Source organism: Narcine bancroftii, chromosome 2 (assembly GCF_036971445.1).
Source record: "Narcine bancroftii isolate sNarBan1 chromosome 2, sNarBan1.hap1, whole genome shotgun sequence".
NCBI lineage: Eukaryota > Metazoa > Chordata > Chondrichthyes > Torpediniformes > Narcinidae > Narcine > Narcine bancroftii.
The window spans coordinates 276,355,199-276,373,246 of record NC_091470.1 but is presented as its reverse complement, the minus strand read 5'-3'; the positions used below and the strand labels follow the sequence as shown (position 1 = coordinate 276,373,246).

At 40.3% G+C, this 18,048-nt stretch overlaps 1 protein-coding gene across 2 annotated transcripts in view; it reads left to right on the top strand.

The window, feature by feature from the left end:
* Positions 1-18,048, top strand: part of nudcd1 (NudC domain containing 1) — a 200,489-nt gene that overhangs the window by 91,232 nt on the left and 91,209 nt on the right. For both annotated transcript variants that reach the window (XM_069920993.1, XM_069920991.1), the window contains exon 5: positions 4,164-4,352. In XM_069920993.1, the coding sequence (XP_069777094.1) occupies positions 4,164-4,352 (189 nt within the window). The remainder of the gene's footprint in view (positions 1-4,163; positions 4,353-18,048) is intronic.

Here is an 18,048-nt window from a genome sequence, read left to right as displayed (position 1 = left end):
CGCCCGTCTGACTCACACTGCCGGTCTACCCCCTCGCCCGCCTGACTTGCGCTGCCAGTCTCTTGCCCACCCAACTCGCGCTGCTGGTCTCCTCCCCTCACCCACCCAACTCGCGCAGCCGGTCTCCTCCCCTCGCTCGCCTGCCCGCCTCACACTGCTGGTCTCCCCGCCCCCCTCACCCGGCCGAGTCATGCTGCCGGTTTCCCCCCCCTTGCTTGCCCGACTTGCACTGCTGCCAGATTTTGGAGATTTCTGGATTTTAGATGTCAAGATAAAGCATTGTGTACCTGTTCTACAAATGGACCATCTGAGCAATTAGGCTGGTGAATCTGTGAAGCATTTCTTCTGTGATATGGTCAGCCTCTTATTTTTTAAGTCTCCTAGTTCAAAACTCTCCCACTAGTGAAAACATATCAGATCTACTCTGTCATACTCCTTTGGGATCTTGAATGTTGTAAACTCCAGGGAATGTAGAGCCAAACTGTCGAGCCTCTCTTGATTGAACAACCTGCACATCTCTTGAATTAGAGCTTTAGACAAATATTGCTGTTGCTCTATCCTTTTTTAGGATAGGGGACCAAACCTATGCTTGGAATTCCAGGTGTGAATTCATTAATATACTGTATAACTATAGCAAAACCTCCTTATTCTTAAGGAGGTTTGATGCCTTAACTATATTTTGGACCGTGTTGCTAACTTTTTGTGATTCATACACAAGAACACCTTGATCCCTCTGAACTTTACATATTTGCAATCTTAATCCATTTAGATAACCTGCCTTTCAATTCCTCTTATAAATTGTATAATCTTGTGCTTCCCCACATTTAACTCCATTTGCCAATCTGTATCACTCAATCTGTACCCAGTGGTTCTCAACCTTTTTCTTTCCACTCACATACGACTTTAAGTAATCCTTGCACCATGGGTGTTCTGTGACGTGGGCATTACCCCTCTATAAATCTTCGTCTGCGAAGCCAAGCCAAAGAAAAGAAGGGATAACTTAAAGTGGTATGTGAGTGGAAAGTAAAAAAGGTTGAGAAGCATTATAGAATTACAATGTCTCTACCCATTTTTATATTATCAGCAAACTTGTAAAACTTACAATTCAATCCTTCCTCTCAGTCATTAATGTAACTAGCAAACGATTGTCGACCAAGTGCTAATTCCTGAGGTACTCCATCGATTCCATCCCTGTATCTTAAAAACACAAGAAATGGGACCAGGAGTCTAGCCCATCAAGCTTGCTCCAGCAATCAATAAGATAATGGGGTGATCAGGCCATGAGCTCAGTTCCACTTACCCAACTGTTCCCTTAATACCAGTAGTTTTCCAACTTTATTTTCTGTGTGGCAACCAGTTTACCAAACCAGGCAAAATATCTCTTCCATAACCTCTGGCCCTTAATTTATGCAGCAGATTATCAAATGACTTTACATATACATCTACTAATTACTAATTTTCCTTGTCATATCATCAGTAAATATGAACAAATTTGTCAAATGTGGTTTACTTTTCATGAAGCTATATTAATAAGGTTTCAATATATTCAGCTTTCCTAACTGATTAGTTACAGGGGCTCCCTGTGTCATGAATAACCTGACATGAAAATCTGATATTGCTCAGAATCTCCCATACATTTTTTCAAACCTTTTTCAAGCTAATCATAAAATATGTCATGGTATTCATTAATGACAGGACACCACATACAATTCCATTAGATTTAATTATTGGTAGTGTTACGGTACTTATTCAGCTAAATGAACAATAATTGCTAATGTATGTAGAGTGATATGTTACAATAGAAAACAGATATTTCTGACTTGTGAAGAAATTGGGGTCTCAGGATCAGACCCCTTAACTTGAGGACTGAATGATTATTGTTTCTCTCACCTGGCGAACAATCTTTCTTTGGCTTGGCTTCGCGGACGAAGATTTATGGAGGGGGTAAAAAAGTCCACGTCAGCTGCAGGCTCGTTTGTGGCTGACCAGTCCGATGCGGGACAGGCAGACACGATTGCAGCGGTTGCAAGGGAAAATTGGTTGGTTGGGGTTGGGTGTTGGGTTTTTCCTCCTTTGCCTTTTGTCAGTGAGGTGGGCTCTGCGGTCTTCTTCAAAGGAGGCTGCTGCCCGCCAAACTGTGAGGCGCCAAGATGCACGGTTTGAGGCGTTATCAGCCCACTGGCGGTGGTCAATGTGGCAGGCACCAAGAGATTTCTTTAGGCAGTCCTTGTACCTTTTCTTTGGTGCACCTCTGTCACGGTGGCCAGTGGAGAGCTCGCCATATAATACGATCTTGGGAAGGCGATGGTCCTCCATTCTGGAGACGTGACCCATCCAGCGCAGCTGGATCTTCAGCAGCGTGGACTCGATGCTGTCGACCTCTGCCATCTCGAGTACCTCGACGTTAGGGGTGTGAGCGCTCCAATGGATGTTGAGGATGGAGCGGAGACAACGCTGGTGGAAGCGTTCTAGGAGCCGTAGGTGGTGCCGGTAGAGGCGAACAATACAGTGAAAGTAAATAGCCTTTGGTTCCCTGACTTCAGTAAACCGTTAGATTGCTCTAATTGGATTATTTCCTCCAATGTATCCATTGTGACTTTGACCAAACATTGTTTCTTTTTACTGCAACTCTGATAACTGGTCTCTAGATAACTGTTTAGTTACTCCTCCTCTTTTGATTAGCAGGGTTACATTTGATATCTTCAAGTCTGCGGAGACACTGAATATCTATGGAATTCTAAAAAATCAAAACCAGTGGGTTTCTGCAGCCAACTCTTTTACCTCTTTTTATATACTTGCACGCAGGCTATCAAAACCATAAGATATATTGATATTTTTAGGTCTATGAATAACTTCAGCATTACTCAAACTATTGAAATTACTTGAATCTTAGTTCTCCTGTGCTTTTGGAATAAAAACCTGCATTTTGTGAGGAGACGGATGTAAAGTATTCAATATCCTTATCATTTCCTCATTCTCCACTATAATTTAGCCTGTCTCTTCCTGTAAGAGGTCTTTTTAATTACACTGGGCAACAATTTTTTTCAAAAGATTTTGCTTCCTGAACAAACATTCAAACCGAACACAAAGATAATTTCACATTTGCTATATCACGTAGGAAGTTGGAGAAACATTAAATTAACTTTTATTGAAATTAGCATATTTAAGCACATAATGATGCTGATACATTGAGTTAGCTTAATTGACCTAATAATGGTTAACTGCTGAATTTTGTTTATACTCACCATCTGATGCCTCTCATGTCAGTGTCCAACAATAGTTGGCCAGCATTGATGGATTCCAGTTGCCCAATGTGATGTTCCTTGATATTGCACGCTTGTATGCAGAATGTAGTTGCTTGAAGTTGCTAGCTGGTATGGAGGACTGGCGCTATAGGTTGACTAGGGTGCAGTAGCCCCCTTGCTTGCATATGTGTTCCTGTCCACTGCTCTCAGCTCAGATTGGGACTAGCCTCGTAGGTGACTAACACTTCTATATTCTTGCTAATAAAAGCCTATGTTATTTGCATAACTCCTGTCTCGTGAGTTATTGACTGCTGTACACCCTGATACCCCTTTTCTATGGTCACAATGTCCTGGTGAAATCTTTCATCATGTTCATCACTGACTGCACCAAAATCAGCAAGAGACTTGATCGATTTTTGTGATTTCCTATCATATTTTATATCTATAAAGTGGTAAGTGATAAGAAAATTTTAAGGTGATTTTCGTGATTAGCAGCCCAAACCCATAAAATACACTCAAAAGTGTTCAGGAAGAAAAATCTTTGTGGTCCAGTGTTACCTGAAAAATCTTGTATCATTGTTAATATCTCTAACTGGCTTTGCTCATGATTTGTTTTCCTTGATTACTGAGCTCAACACTGGGTGTAAGTTGTTTCATTGCCAATGGTTATGCTCCCAGAATGTGGAAAGAAGTGGATTGGGGCTTCCTGCTTCTGAGTGAAGTGATGTAACTGTTCGATGTATATGACTGTTAAAAAGTATAAAACTAGAGCTAATTGTGTGGGAGCTTGTGGAAGACGATTATAAGGTGAACATGTTGGATGGCAGTAATGGAAAGTTTAAAGTGTGTGGAGAAGATGGGACTGCACAGTTGGACCTTGTGAAACAGCAGGGAGTAAATCTGTTTTTGTGTTTGCAGAAACTAACAAATGTGAAGTATGGCAGAATAGAACACTGACTGGAAGACTCACTCCGCATTATGCAGCTGTTGAACAGGATGGGACTGGCTTGATGATAGCTTCTGATGAGCCTTTCAGGTTTGTGAAGATTGATGGGAAGCCTGTGGAGGAACAGAAAATGGAGAAAATGGACACAAGTGAAAAGCAAGGTCAGACTTCATGCTAGTCCACAATTTCTGTTACGTTGGATCCCAACACCAAACATCTTCCCCACCCATCTCCACTCTCTGTCTGGACCATTCCCTTGCAATTCCCTCCTCCACGTATACCTTCCCACTAATTGCCCCTTGGTACGTACTCCAATGACAACAGGAAATGCTGCCCATGTCCACACCTTCTCCCTCATCACTATTTGGAGCCTGAAACAGTTCTCCTGAGTGAAGCAATACTTGTGAAGTTTTAGGGGTTATTTACTGCATTTAGTGCTTCTGATGTTGTGTCCTTTACATCGAGAAGACTGGATACAGACTGGGAAATTGTTTTGTTGAGCACATTCGATTTGACAACTGCATAGGTGGCCAACCATTACAATTCCACACACCATGGCCACACTGACATGTGTGTCCATGGCCTCATGTACTGCCACCCACATATTAGAGGAACAACTTTTATTCATTTGACAAGTCTCCAATTTCTGTTTCCCTTACCCCCACTCTCTTATTCCCTCTGTTTCCTTTCCTCTAGCTTCCAACCCCTTTCCTTCAGTCAGAGAGGTACCCTTCCTAGCCCTCTGCCCTCACCCCCTATTAATTCACAGCTTTTTTCTTACCTGTAAACCTGTGTTCTTTTCCCTTCCTCCCTCCTCTCACCCCCACAATTTTCATTCAGGAGGCTGTCTGTTTTTTCTTATTCCTGACAAATGGCCCAGCCCCAAACAAAACATTTTAGTTACCTTTTACATCTTATGGATGCTGCATGAGCTGTTGAGTTTCTCAAGCCTTTGTGTATTGCACAGCTTTTCCTTGCTGATGTTTGTTTTTCATATTTTTCCACCATGAAATAGATTCTCTGTCTATTCCTTTCTTCTTCAACATATCATTTCACCTATGGGAAAACCAATTCTAAATAAATTCAAAACAATTTGAGTCAAAACATTTCTCTTGAATTTCCCCATTGATTTTATAGATTACTATTTTGTATTCTGGCATTGTTTTTTACAGCCACTAGAATATTTGGAAATTTGTGAAAAAAAACTTCAAACCCATTCGGATTTTACTGTAATTGCTTTGGGCATTGTCAGTGTAAAGTAAATGAGGCTGTCATAAAATATTTCTGAACATCAATTGTCGCAATTGGGAATGATTCAGTGGGGAAAATTTACTGAGAATGAATGAATTGACGTATTTTTGTTGTGGAACTTTGTAATGAATTTCTCTTGCATGAAATTAATTTCCTTACAAAGATACATTACCAAGGATGATTCATGTTGCATTCCCCTCTCTCTTATGAAGCTGAAGGCTAAAAAGTGTAAACTAATGGTGATGGATGAAATCCTATTGATATGAAATGCTAGAGAGGTGTGTGCTTTAGGCATAGAACTTCAGATTGGAATTTCACACTTCAGAGCACCCACTCATTGTCTAATCTTGTATAGGAAGAATGCTTTGTTTAGGAGCTTGTGAGGCTATTTTCTAGGAATGTTTGTATGGGTAGTTACAGCCTTCCATCTGATTCTGAACCATTTTTAGTTTTATTATTGTACTGACAATAACCATACCAGCAGTGCAAGTATAAGACAGCTTTAATAAACTGCAAGACGAACCTGGAAGGCTAGACTGTAGCTCTGGACTGCTTTATGTAGTGGTGTAATTACATATCTCCACAATTATAATTTTTCTCTCTTGATTACCTGAACTCATCTTCAGTTGGCATAGAGAGGGCAGACATTGTAAGGGGTTTAAAGTGACTAATAGCTTTGCTAATCTTAAATGCATTTGGTATAATCAACTAGAATCCATGATACAGGCTCAGGCCGGAAACGTTGGCTAAATATGCTTGCATCCTGTGGACATTGCGAGACTTGCTGAGTTTCTCCAGCACTTTTGTGTGTTAACTTCTTCTTTGGCTTGGCTTCGCGGACGAAGATTTATGGAGGGGTAATGTCCACGTCAGCTGCAGGCTCGTTTGTGGCTGACAAGTCCGATGCGGGACAGGCAGACACGGTTGCAAGGGAAAATCGGTTGGGTGTTGGGTTTTTCCTCCTTTGTCTTTTGACAGTGAGGTGGGCTCTGCGGTCTTCTTCAAAGGAGGTTGTTGCCCGCCGAACTGTGAGGTGCCAAGATGCATGGTTTGAGGCGATATCAGCCCACTGGCGGGGTCAATGTGGCAGGCACCAAGAGCTTTCTTTAGGCAGTCCTTGTACCTCTTCTTTGGTGCACCTCTGTCTCGGTGGCCAGTGGAGAGTTCACCATATAAGACGATCTTGGGAAGGCGATGGTCCTCCATTCTGGAGACGTGACCTACCCAGCGCAGTTTGATCTTCAGCAACGTGGATTCGATGCTGTCGGCCTCTGCCATCTCGAGTACTTCGATGTTGGTGATGAAGTCGCTTCAATGAATGTTGAGGATGGAGCGGAGACAACGCTGGTGGAAGCATTCTAGGAGCCATAGGTGATGCCGGTAAAGGACCCATGATTCGGAGCCGATCAGGAGTGTGGGTATGACAACGGCTCTGTATACGCTAATCTTTGTGAGGTATTTCAGTTGGTTGTTTTTCCAGACTCTTTTGTGTAGTCTTCGAAAGGCGCTATTTGCCTTGGCGAGTCTGTTGTCTATCTCGTTGTCGATCCTTGCACAATAATTCACACCACTGAATCTAGGCAATCCTCCTAGGACACAGGTTCCTGCCAAGGCTGCACCTCCTGGGCCTTTCACACCACAGCTATACTTACCTTGTAAATCGGCAACTGGGCATTTTAAGGGGGGGGGGGGGTGTCACGCCACCAGCGATGATGTCATGAGTAACTCATTATGCACTCACAGGAAGTCAAGCTTTACTCTCTAACCAGGGTCTATAAAACATTCAAGCAGCATAAGATGCTAATTCACCTTGAGAATAAGACATCATGAAAACCTAGCTGCAAGACTAAGCTTTTTTTCCTGTCATAAGTAAGACAGATATCTATTTCCATCTGCCTAGTTTTCATACACATTCTCTTGATTTTACATTGAATATTTTTGTTTGGTTTAAACTGACATAGAATATACAATAAATTGTCATGACCTTTGGACTTAATGTGGTGCAATCCCAGGCAGTGTTGGAATGCAAGGATCAGGTAAAAAGCATGCAAAACTACTATGTTATTTTGCAAAACAAAAATGGATTAAATATCATCCTACTGAGAAAGGATGACTGCCTATCTTCATTACATTTGTGTGGTTTGGAAACAGTGGGAGTATAGTCTTTCCACATCTGCCACCTCCTCAAACAATACATTGACATGTCCAACCATCAGCAGACCTGCTTGTGGCTGAACTTCTCATTTTATTGGGGTCACTACTTTAAAAGTCCATAGGAAAGTCTTAAATAAGAGCTTACTGACCATGATGGTAAAATGAACATAACTGTATAAAGAACAAGGCTCAAAGAATAATGTACAAAGCACTCTATGCCTGTGCCACTGAACAAAAAAGTTGAATGCCTCACAATTCACTGAATTTGAGCAGCTATTTGGCAATGTTGAATTTATCCTGGGGAGTAACATGATGAGCTTAAGATGATAAAATATTTGTTCTTCTGCTGTAATCCTTATCCAGATAAGCATCTGCGCTGTGATGGTCTCTGGTCATCCCTCATGAGGTCAGTTGTGCACACAGAGTTATTAGGCCAATGTGATGACTATATGATGATGCATGTTTGCAAGCACTGACGCCACAAACCTTACCTGGTAAGCCATTTGTGCTTTCACACTGCCAGAAGGGGATTGGCGGGTGAACTCACCCGGGCTCCGAGAGTACTTATCACCCAAGTCTCGGAGTCTGGTCGATTTTGACCAGCACTGCATGGTCCGACCATTTCACACTGCACGATTTCCAGGTAGGTTACTGGATAAATTGCTTAGCTAACCCACTTTTACACGTTATGTGAAAAGGCCTAGACTTTCTTTTTAAAAAAAAATATTTTAATGTTATTTTTTTCCATAAATATACATAGTAAATCTCTCCAGTTTTATGTATATTGTGTGTGTGTGTGTGTGTGTGTGTGTGTGTGTGTGTGTGTGTGAGAGATATAAATAAATAAAGACCTTTACAAAAAACAAACAAAATAAAACCCCACCCCCCTCCATTTCACAGTATAAATCCACACACCGTCAGGGCTCTCATTTATGTTGATCTTCAATTTGGGGAAATCTCTTGGATTTATACTTTAGCAGCATTTATTATTATCCTTTTATTATATTTATAATTACAATTGGGCCCCAATATGATCCAAATATGGCTGCCATATCTTAATATATCATTTTGTTCTTTAAGTTGTACGTAAATTGTTTTTCCATAGGTATGCAAATATTAATCTCAGCAGTCTCTCGTCCTATATGTAGAGGGAAGTTAGATTTCCAAGTAATGGCAATACATTTCTTAGCCACTGTTAAGGCCATTTTAACAAATGAAATTTGGAATTTAGTTAATTGCTTATTTCAGTGAACTTGCCTAAATAATAAAGCTCTGGGTTGCCCATGAAGGCCATCCCTGTTATCCTTGTTAATATTTCAGTAATATCCTGCCAGTAAGGTCTCACCTTCACAAATGACCACATAGCATATAAGAATGTTCCTATTTCTATCCCACACCTAAAACACATTTCCAATATTTCAGGTTTTGATTTATGCAACTTCTATGTTGTGAGATATAATTGGTGTAGAAAATTATATTGCATTAATCTGTGTCTTGCATTTATAAATGACATCATGCTATCCAAACAACAATCAGACAAATAACTTTACATTATTGCAACATCTAGATCTGACTCCAATCTCTCTCTCAATCTCTGTAAACCTTGTTTCGCACTTTCATTCTGGAGAGCATAGTACATCTTAGTTATTCATTTAAGTGTATTTCCCAGCCAAATCGTTTGTTCCATTTCACTAATTTCAGGTGAAGCCAAACTTGGCCCCCATTTTTCTCTTAGGAACGATCTTAGCTGGAGTAAACAGAATAAAGTCCCATTAGGCACTCCTTATTTATTTCAAGAGACATAAGAAATCCCTCCATATAACAATCATCAATCTGTCTTATTCCTTTTATCACACCATGAATTCAATATTTTATTACTTGGATTCATAGGCAGCAGTACATTTTTACATAATGGTGTCTTAATGATATCCCTGCTTTTTTTCCCAATACACTAATTTATTTCTTGCCATATTCTATTCACCTATATTAATATAGGTTTACCTGTCTTTTTTGTTAGTAACTTAACATTCCACATAAAGTCCTTTCCTGTTTCTTCTATTGAATTCAATCCCATTCGAATCCAAGAAGGAGAACTGTCTTCTTCAAGAAAAGAATGATAAAAATCTTGCTTGTGCTGATAAATAATAATTTTTTTAAGTCTGGAAGTCCTCTCAATTTATAGTCCCATGTTAGCTTTATAATTCCATCAGAATTGCCTTATGTAATTATTCAATAATTTAAAGAAATTTTTTGGGTAGTGCATTAGGCAACAATTGAAAAAGATACTGTAATCTTGGCAGCACCTTCATTTTAATACAATTAACTTTTCCCATTAGAGTAATCAGCAGGTCTTCCATTTCTGTAAATCTTTTTTTTCTAAAAGAGCAGTGTAATTACATTTCTATAAGTTCTCTAAATTATTATCTGTTGTGGTCAGTGCAAATGAAAGAAAAAAAACTGTATGGAAGCTGTGAATGAGCTAAACCAACCAGCTGACTTTACTGGAACCTGGAACTCGACCCCTATGATCCTTTGTGCTCTTCTCCCCCCACCCACCCCCCCCCCCAGACCATTGTGACATCAACCCTGTGCAAGCCTATACCTCCGTGATCCAGTTCACTCGCAGATCAGTGTAGCCTGTTACATTACCCCCAACCCAAGAACTGGTGTTTGGAGGTGCTGAGTCCATAGTTCATAAACAATTCGTACGTTTGGGAGGCAAACCTCTCCATCGCAGGGCTGGAACACTTACTGGTTGGTCGTGGTCAAGGTGTGCCAGTTTGAGGCAATCGACTGTGAATGTTTCCAGGCTAACCCCAATGTCCAAAAGGCACATAGTCCTGTTGTGTCATAACACATTGTATAGACCCTCGTATGGGCATTGAAGGGGCATCCAGCGTGCGCCTCTCCTTATGAAGACATATTCGCAGTCTTCAAGATTCTTCAGGACGTAGGATGGAACTGGACAGTGGCGTGAGGTTGGGATGGGGGCCAAGGTGTCCACCTTCTCATGAAGTTTTGATAGCAGCGCCGTAGATGTTTCCTCCTGGCCGCGAGCTGCTGGCTCAAACTCTCCTAGGGCTGTCAGCCGGGCGCTATAGACAAGCTCAGTGGAGGACATGGCCAAATACTCTTCGGCGCTGTATAGATGACAAGGAATGCCAAGGAGCGCCCAAGGCAGCTAGTCCACCCAATCTGATCCTTAGAGTTGCGCCATGAGGGCCGTCTTCAAATCCCAATGGAATCTTTCCACCAGGCCATTAGCCTGTTGGTGGTAGGCTGAGGTGTGATGTAAGTGGATCCCTTGGAGCTGTGCCATCACTGCCCATAGGCCGTACATGAACTATGAACCCTTTCTGATATTGGAAGGAAGGCCTAAATGGGTTATTCAGTTGGGGATGAGGGCCCTGGTGTAGGACGTCGTGGAGGTGTCTGAGAGCGGGACAGTTTCTGACCATCTAGTGAACCTGTCCACTATCATGAACAGGTACGTGACGCCTCTAGAAACCGACAGCTGCCCGACGACGTCTATATGGATGTGGACAAATTGTTTGTGTGTCGGTGGGAAGGACTGAAGGGGGGCTTTCACGTGTCTCTGCACCTTGAATGTCTGTCAGTGCAGGCAAGTTCTGCCCCAGTGGGTGACCTGTTTACGCAGCCCATGCCACATGAATCTGCGACCAGTTGAGTTGTCACCTGGATGAATGGGCCAACCCATGTAGTGCGTTGAATCTGCGAAGCCTCTACATGGTAGGAATGATGGGCCTAGGTCGGCCGGTGGACACATCACAGGAAAGTGTGGCTTCATTTGATCTGAAATGCACATCTTCCTGTTGTAGCCCTGAGATTGCAGTGCGGTAGGCTGGTATCTCTCCATCCTGCCGCTGGGCCACTTGAGCACTGTATAAGTCAATTCCAGGGGACAAGGAGTGCACAGACACGTCAACCACGAGGCTGTTCTTGATAGCCCATGTGTTCTCTGAGATATAAGAGAGGTGACGCTGCTGCCTTGCCAACCATGGGTGTGATACCTTGGTGAAGGCAAAAATGAGGGGTTTGTGATCGGTAAAGACCATAAAATCCCGTTCTTTGAGGAAATAGCGGAAATGGCATATGGCAAGGTAGAAAGTTAGCAAATCCTTGTCGAATGTACAATAATTCTGCTCTGTGGATCACAGGTTTCTGCTGAAGAAAGTGAGCAGTCTCCAATGTCCATCAACCATCTGCTCCAGGATGCCACCGACAGCTGTGTTGAATGCGTCAACTATGAGGGTGATGGACACATCAACACGCAGATGCTCTAGAAGGGTGGTGTTGGCCAGAGCATCTTTGACCTGGTTAACAGCTGCCAAAGATTGTGTCCCAGCTGAGTTCTTTGGTCTGAATGGACAGCAGCTTGAAAAGAGGTTGCATGATCCTGACAGTTGATGGCAGGAACCGAAAGTAAATGTTGACCATCCTAATGAACTCCTGCAAACCTTTGACAGTAGTTGGCTTGGTGAACTTATGAATGGCCTCAACTTTTGATGGAAGGTCATGTTTAATTGCTGTATATGTCATATTATTTGTTTTTTGAACAAATAAATAAAGTTTAAAAAAAACTTTTGATGGAAGGGAGAGTGACCCGTGTAATTGATGGCTATCAGGCCAAACTGACATTTCGCTGGGTTGATGACTAGGCCGTTGTCACTCAGTCAGTCATTGGCAGAGAGATGCAGGTGCGTTAGATGCTCCTGTCATGAATGACTGTCAATGAGGATATCGTCTAGGTAGATAAAAACAAAATCCAGGCTGTGCCCCACCGAGTCCATGAGTCTCTGGAAAATCTGCGCTACATTTTTGAGACCAAAAAAGACCTAACGGAATGATGAGGGCCACCTTGGAGACCTCACTGGGCATCTGGTGGTATCCCTGGACCAGGTTGAATTTTGAGAAATCTTCGCTACATGTAGATTGGCCATCAAGTCCTGGATGCGTAGAACTGGGTACTGATTAGCTGTTGTGGGGTCAATGAGCCAGCGTTAGTCCCCACAAGGTCTCCATCCCCCAGAAGACTTTGGCACCATGTGTAGAGGAGAGTACCATGTGCTGTCTAAGCACCGAATGATTCCAATCTTCTCCATCTTCCTGAACTCTTCCTTGGCGAGCCACAACTTGTCAGGAGGAACTCTCCATGCCTGATGTATGGCGGCGGTCTCTGCATGGGGATGTGGTGCTGGACTCCATGTTTTGGGGTCGTGGTGGAGAACTGTCGTGTTAATATGGCCAGGAATCCTGCCAGGATTCTGGCAAACATGTTGCTGCTAAGGTTACCGAGTCAAGGGGGGGGGGGGGGTGCGGGAACTTGGCTTCTCAAAGGGTGAAGGTCTGGAAGGTTCTGGAATTGACCAGATAGCGCCCTTTCAGATTCACCAGGAGGCAGTGGGCTCAAAGGAAGTCTGTGCCTAGTAGAGGCTGAGACACATCAGCCAACATGAAGGTCCAGGCTAAACAGCAGGAACCGAACTCGAGCGGGATGGTCTGCACCCCGTACGTGTGTATGCTGCTATTGTTGGTGGTGCTGAGTCCGGGTGTCTTGGTTCATGGAGGGCAAGACGCTGACCTTTGCTTCTGTGTCCACGAGGAAATGCTGCCCTGAGTGCCGGCCCCATAGATGAGGCTGACTCGGCAGCCGATCGTCATAACATCAGTGATGGTCAGCCTGGGGGTGTGGCAAGATGGTGTAAAGATCAGACGTGTAATCCCTCCCCTCTCTGGTCAAATTTTTAAATGCCCGTTTTTTAACCCTTTATTTTTAATTTTAAAACTTTAATATTTAGTTTGATATTTTGGTGATCTATTATGGCTACTAATGTAAAAAAAACTAAGTTTCAGTTACAAAAGAAAATACAGTTTCGAAGTGCAGAAGAATTGGGGCCTAAACAACCTGGAACAGCCTCGGATCTGTTTTCAGCAATCCCCAAGCTTCAACGATCACCGGTGGGGACAAAACCTAAGGTAACAGTTACTCACCAGTCTCAAGATGGCGCTGGTTCGACCCTTTCTGCGGAGGAAGGAGCGCGTTCCTGAGAAATCGTGCATGACTCTGGAGGCCTGCTACAAAGAACTCTCCCGTTGGAAGAGACGGGAGCGCGGAGGAAGAAGATCCCGACGGCAGACAGCAGTCTGCAGTGACTATGCGCTTGGGTGGCGCTGTTAACTATGGAGAATTCTGTAATTTTATTGAAAAAATGGTCTGCAGGGGGACGACAGCGACAACCCCCTGAGGAAGTCGGGGAGTCGTCGTTGGGTGTTCAAACCCGCAGCAAAACGATCAGAATGCTACCTTTTGAAGAGCAACAAGAAGAGGACTTACCTTATTCTGCCACTGTACAGGAAATGGAAGAAGAGCTGGAAGAAAGTGAGTTACAAATCATGGAACCGGATCCTGCATTCCAAACTGCAATTCAGCCTGTTTATATGATGCTTGAAGGTATTACTTCTTATCTGGATGTTATTACTGGTCAATTGAATCAGGTGGTTTAAATGAATACTGATATAATTTCAGACTTAAATGTGGTTAAGGCAGAAGTTAAAGAAAACCGGGAAAACTTCAAAAAATTTGAAGCTTCTTTTTCTGAATGTAAACAACAGGTACAATCCAATACAGAAACAATAGTGAAGGTGGAAAAATCAGTTAAAGATTTAGGAGCCCGGGAAAAAGAGTTAACAAGAAAAATGGACTATTTGGAAAATCAAAGCAGAAGAAATAATGTGAAAAACGATGGGTTTGCCAGAAGGTATAGAAGGTCAAGATCCCGTTTAAATTTTTTAAAAATTGGATTCCCCAAATGTTGGGGGAAAGAGTCTTTTCCTGATGGATTGGTATTGGAAAGAGCACATAGAGCTTTAAGAAGACCACCTTTACCTGGTCAGCCGCCAAGAGCTGTGATAGTTCATTGTTTGAATTGTTTGGATAGAGAGACAATCCTTCGAATTGCAGTTCAAAATGAAAGACAAAGACAAGCTCCAATGATAATTCAGCATAGTAGAGTTTTCTTCTGTCCTGATTTGAGTCAAGATATCATCAGACGTTGACGTGAATTTAATTCATTTAAAGATGTTTTATGGCGTAAAGGTTACAAATTTGCTTTTCGTTATCCTGCTGTGTTGAAAATGTTTTATGGAAACTATCAGTTTCAATTCTTTGAGAGTGAGCATGAGGCAATGGTTTTTTCTAATTCGTTACCGGATGTCAGAGGACAAAGAAAGAGTCCACCATTATCTCCTAAAAGAAAACCTGATGGACTTGGAAATGGACAAAATGGCAGAAATGGAAAGAATGGGAATGGAAAGAGTTCATCTACTCTTGAAATTAGTTCACCATCTGGACTGGAATCTTAAGGCTGAATTTTAAAAAAAATTTGTAATATGTTAATATTTCTGACTGGCTGGCTGGGGAGGAGGGGATTGCACTAACTTATTTGTTAGTCATCAGTCACTAGTGGGTAATCCACACCCAGTTTTTTTAGGGAGTTACTACCTTTTGGTAGTTTTTTTTGTTTTTTTTTAATTAACAAATATTATTTCTATTTGGAGGGCCCATATATTTTATTTGAGAAAATTTTTCTTTTTTTTTCTTTGTTATTATTCATTTTGTGACTATTTTTGGTATTTAGTTATTGTATTAGATATGTCAAATTTGAAATTTGCCACCTTTAATGTTCAAGGATTAAATAATACGATCAAGCATAAGCGAGTTTTGGCTTACATTAAAAAGATGAAGATTGATATTGCTTTTTTACAGGAGATGCATTTGAATGAAAAACAAAGTATAAAAATGAAGAGGGATTGGACTTTACTTAATATTTATGCACCGAATGTGGATGATGAAGTATTTATTTCGGATGCATTTCTGCTTTTGGGACAAACTAATGAAAATGTTTTGGTTGGAGGAGATTTTAATTGCGTTTTGGAACCTTTACTAGATAAATTTCCAAAAAATGTTAAAAAATCTAAAATGGCAATTCAAATTCGAGCTTTGATGAAAGATTTTAATTTCGTGGACATCTGGCGACATCTTAACCCAACAGAGAAGGATTTTTCTTTTTATTCATTTAGACATGAATCTTTTTCTAGAATTGATTTTTTAGTATTGGCACATTTACAGGGGAAAATATTGCAAGCAGAATATAGGGCAATTTCAGATCATTCTTTGTTGTATTTTACTTATGAGAGTTCTGAAAAAATTCGTGTAGCTTATCGTTGGAGATTTAATACGATGTTGTTAAAAAAAGTGGAATTTATTGAATTTGTTAAGAAACAAATTAATCTCTTTTTGGAAGAAAATGTTAATTCTGTTCAGAGTAAATTTATATTGTGGGATGCTATGAAAGCTTACTTGAGAGGTCAAATAATTAATTATACCTCTAAGGTTAAAAAGAACTATTTGACCGGAAGTCTTGAATTAGAGAAACAGATTGATCAATTAGAAAAGGAATTTCAGAGAGATGTGACAGAAAATCAGAAGATAGAGTTGTCTAGATTGAAATTGAAATATAATACGTTGCAATCTTATCAATTTGAATGTTTGATTAATAGATCTAAACAGCAATATTATGAATGGGGTGAGAAAGCACATAAGGTACTTGCATGGCAGTTAAAGAAAGAATAGGTATCAAGGGTTATTAATGCAGTTAGACGGAATTTGACTATTACTTACAAACCTCGTGAGATCAATGATGAGTTTTATTCATTTTATAAGAAATTATATACTTCTGAGGAAAAACAGGAGAACAGTTCGATTGACTCTTTTTTATCGGTGTTGAAATTACCGGTACTAGAATAAAACATATTGGAGCTGGAGGCTCCTTTTGCTGATTTGGAAATTAAATCGGCTATGTTGGAAATGCCGAGTGGAAAATCACCTGGTGATGATGGGTTTTCGGTTGAATTTTATAAGGTATTTTATGATTTATCTACAGTGTTTGGAGATGTGTTACGACAGAGTAAGGAACATTATGATTTACCTGATTTACTCTAGTGCCTTAATTACTGTAATTCCTAAGAAGGATAGAGACCCATTAAAGGTGACTTCATATAGACCAATTTCTTTGTTGAATGTAGACTATAAAATAATAGCTAAAGTATTAGAGAATTGATTGACTAAATTTTTACCTAAATTGATACATGTTGATCAAACAGGTTTTATAAAGAATAGATATGCTTCAGATAATATTCTTCAAATAATTAGTTTGATTAATAAACTTCGACAGTGTCCCGACCATCCGATGGTGATATCTCTTGATGCAGAAAAGGCTATTGATAGAGTTGAGTGGAACTTTTTATTTAAAGTTTTAGAGAAATTTAAATTTGGTGCGTCTTTTATTGGTTGGATTAAAGCTTTATACAATAAACCAATAGCCAGGGTATTGACAAATGGTCAGATCTTTGAACCTTTTAGATTAACTCGTTCAACTCGACAAGGTTGCCCTTTGTCTCCAGCTTTGTTTGCATTAGCAATTGAACCTTTAGCACAGTTGAAAAGACAAAAATATACAGATACAAGGTATGAGAGTTTTAGATGAGGAGTATAAAATTAATCTATTTGCTGATGATGTACTGGTGTATTTAATAAACCCAGCTCAGTCACTTTTACATTTGAAGGAATGTTTAATACAACATGGATCTTTGTCTGGATATAAAATTAATTGGGGAAAAAAGTGAAATTTTACCGATAGGTGAAGGAGATTATTTAGTTTATAAGAATATTATTAATTTGAAGTGGACTGATCGAATTAAATATTTGGATATAAATGTGGATGTTGATTATCAATTTTTATATCAATTAAATTATGTACCATTAATGAAAAAGGTTAAAGCTGATTTGATTAAGTGGAAGGATCTTCCTCTAAATTTAATTGGAAGAGTAAATACAATTAAAATGAATATTTTTTCACGTATACAATATTTGTTTCAATCAATTCCGTAGATACTTAATAAGATTTTTTTTTCGAGATTTAAATAAAATAGTTAGGGAATTTTTATGGAAGGGTGAATTTCCGAGAGTAGCTTTGAATAAGCTAACTTGGAAATATGCATTAGGGGGATTATGCTTACCACATTTTCAAAATTATTATGAGGCAGCTCAATTTAAATTTATTAGTTTATTAATGGACTTGGAATGGCCCCCTAGTTGGGCTAAAATTGAGATGGCAAATATTTCTGAATTTGAAACACATCAATTTTTGTTTCAGTGGAATTTAAATTTATTACAACAATACTAAACATAATATACTATACAACAATACTATATTAAAACATTTAATGAAGTTATGGATGAGGAAAAATAGAATGATAGGTTCTAAGGGTAAATTACTGACTTTAACACCGTTATATAATAACCAACTTATTCCTTTTTCAATGCTTATTACACTGGAAATCTAAAGGTATAAAAAACCTTTTTTATCAGTG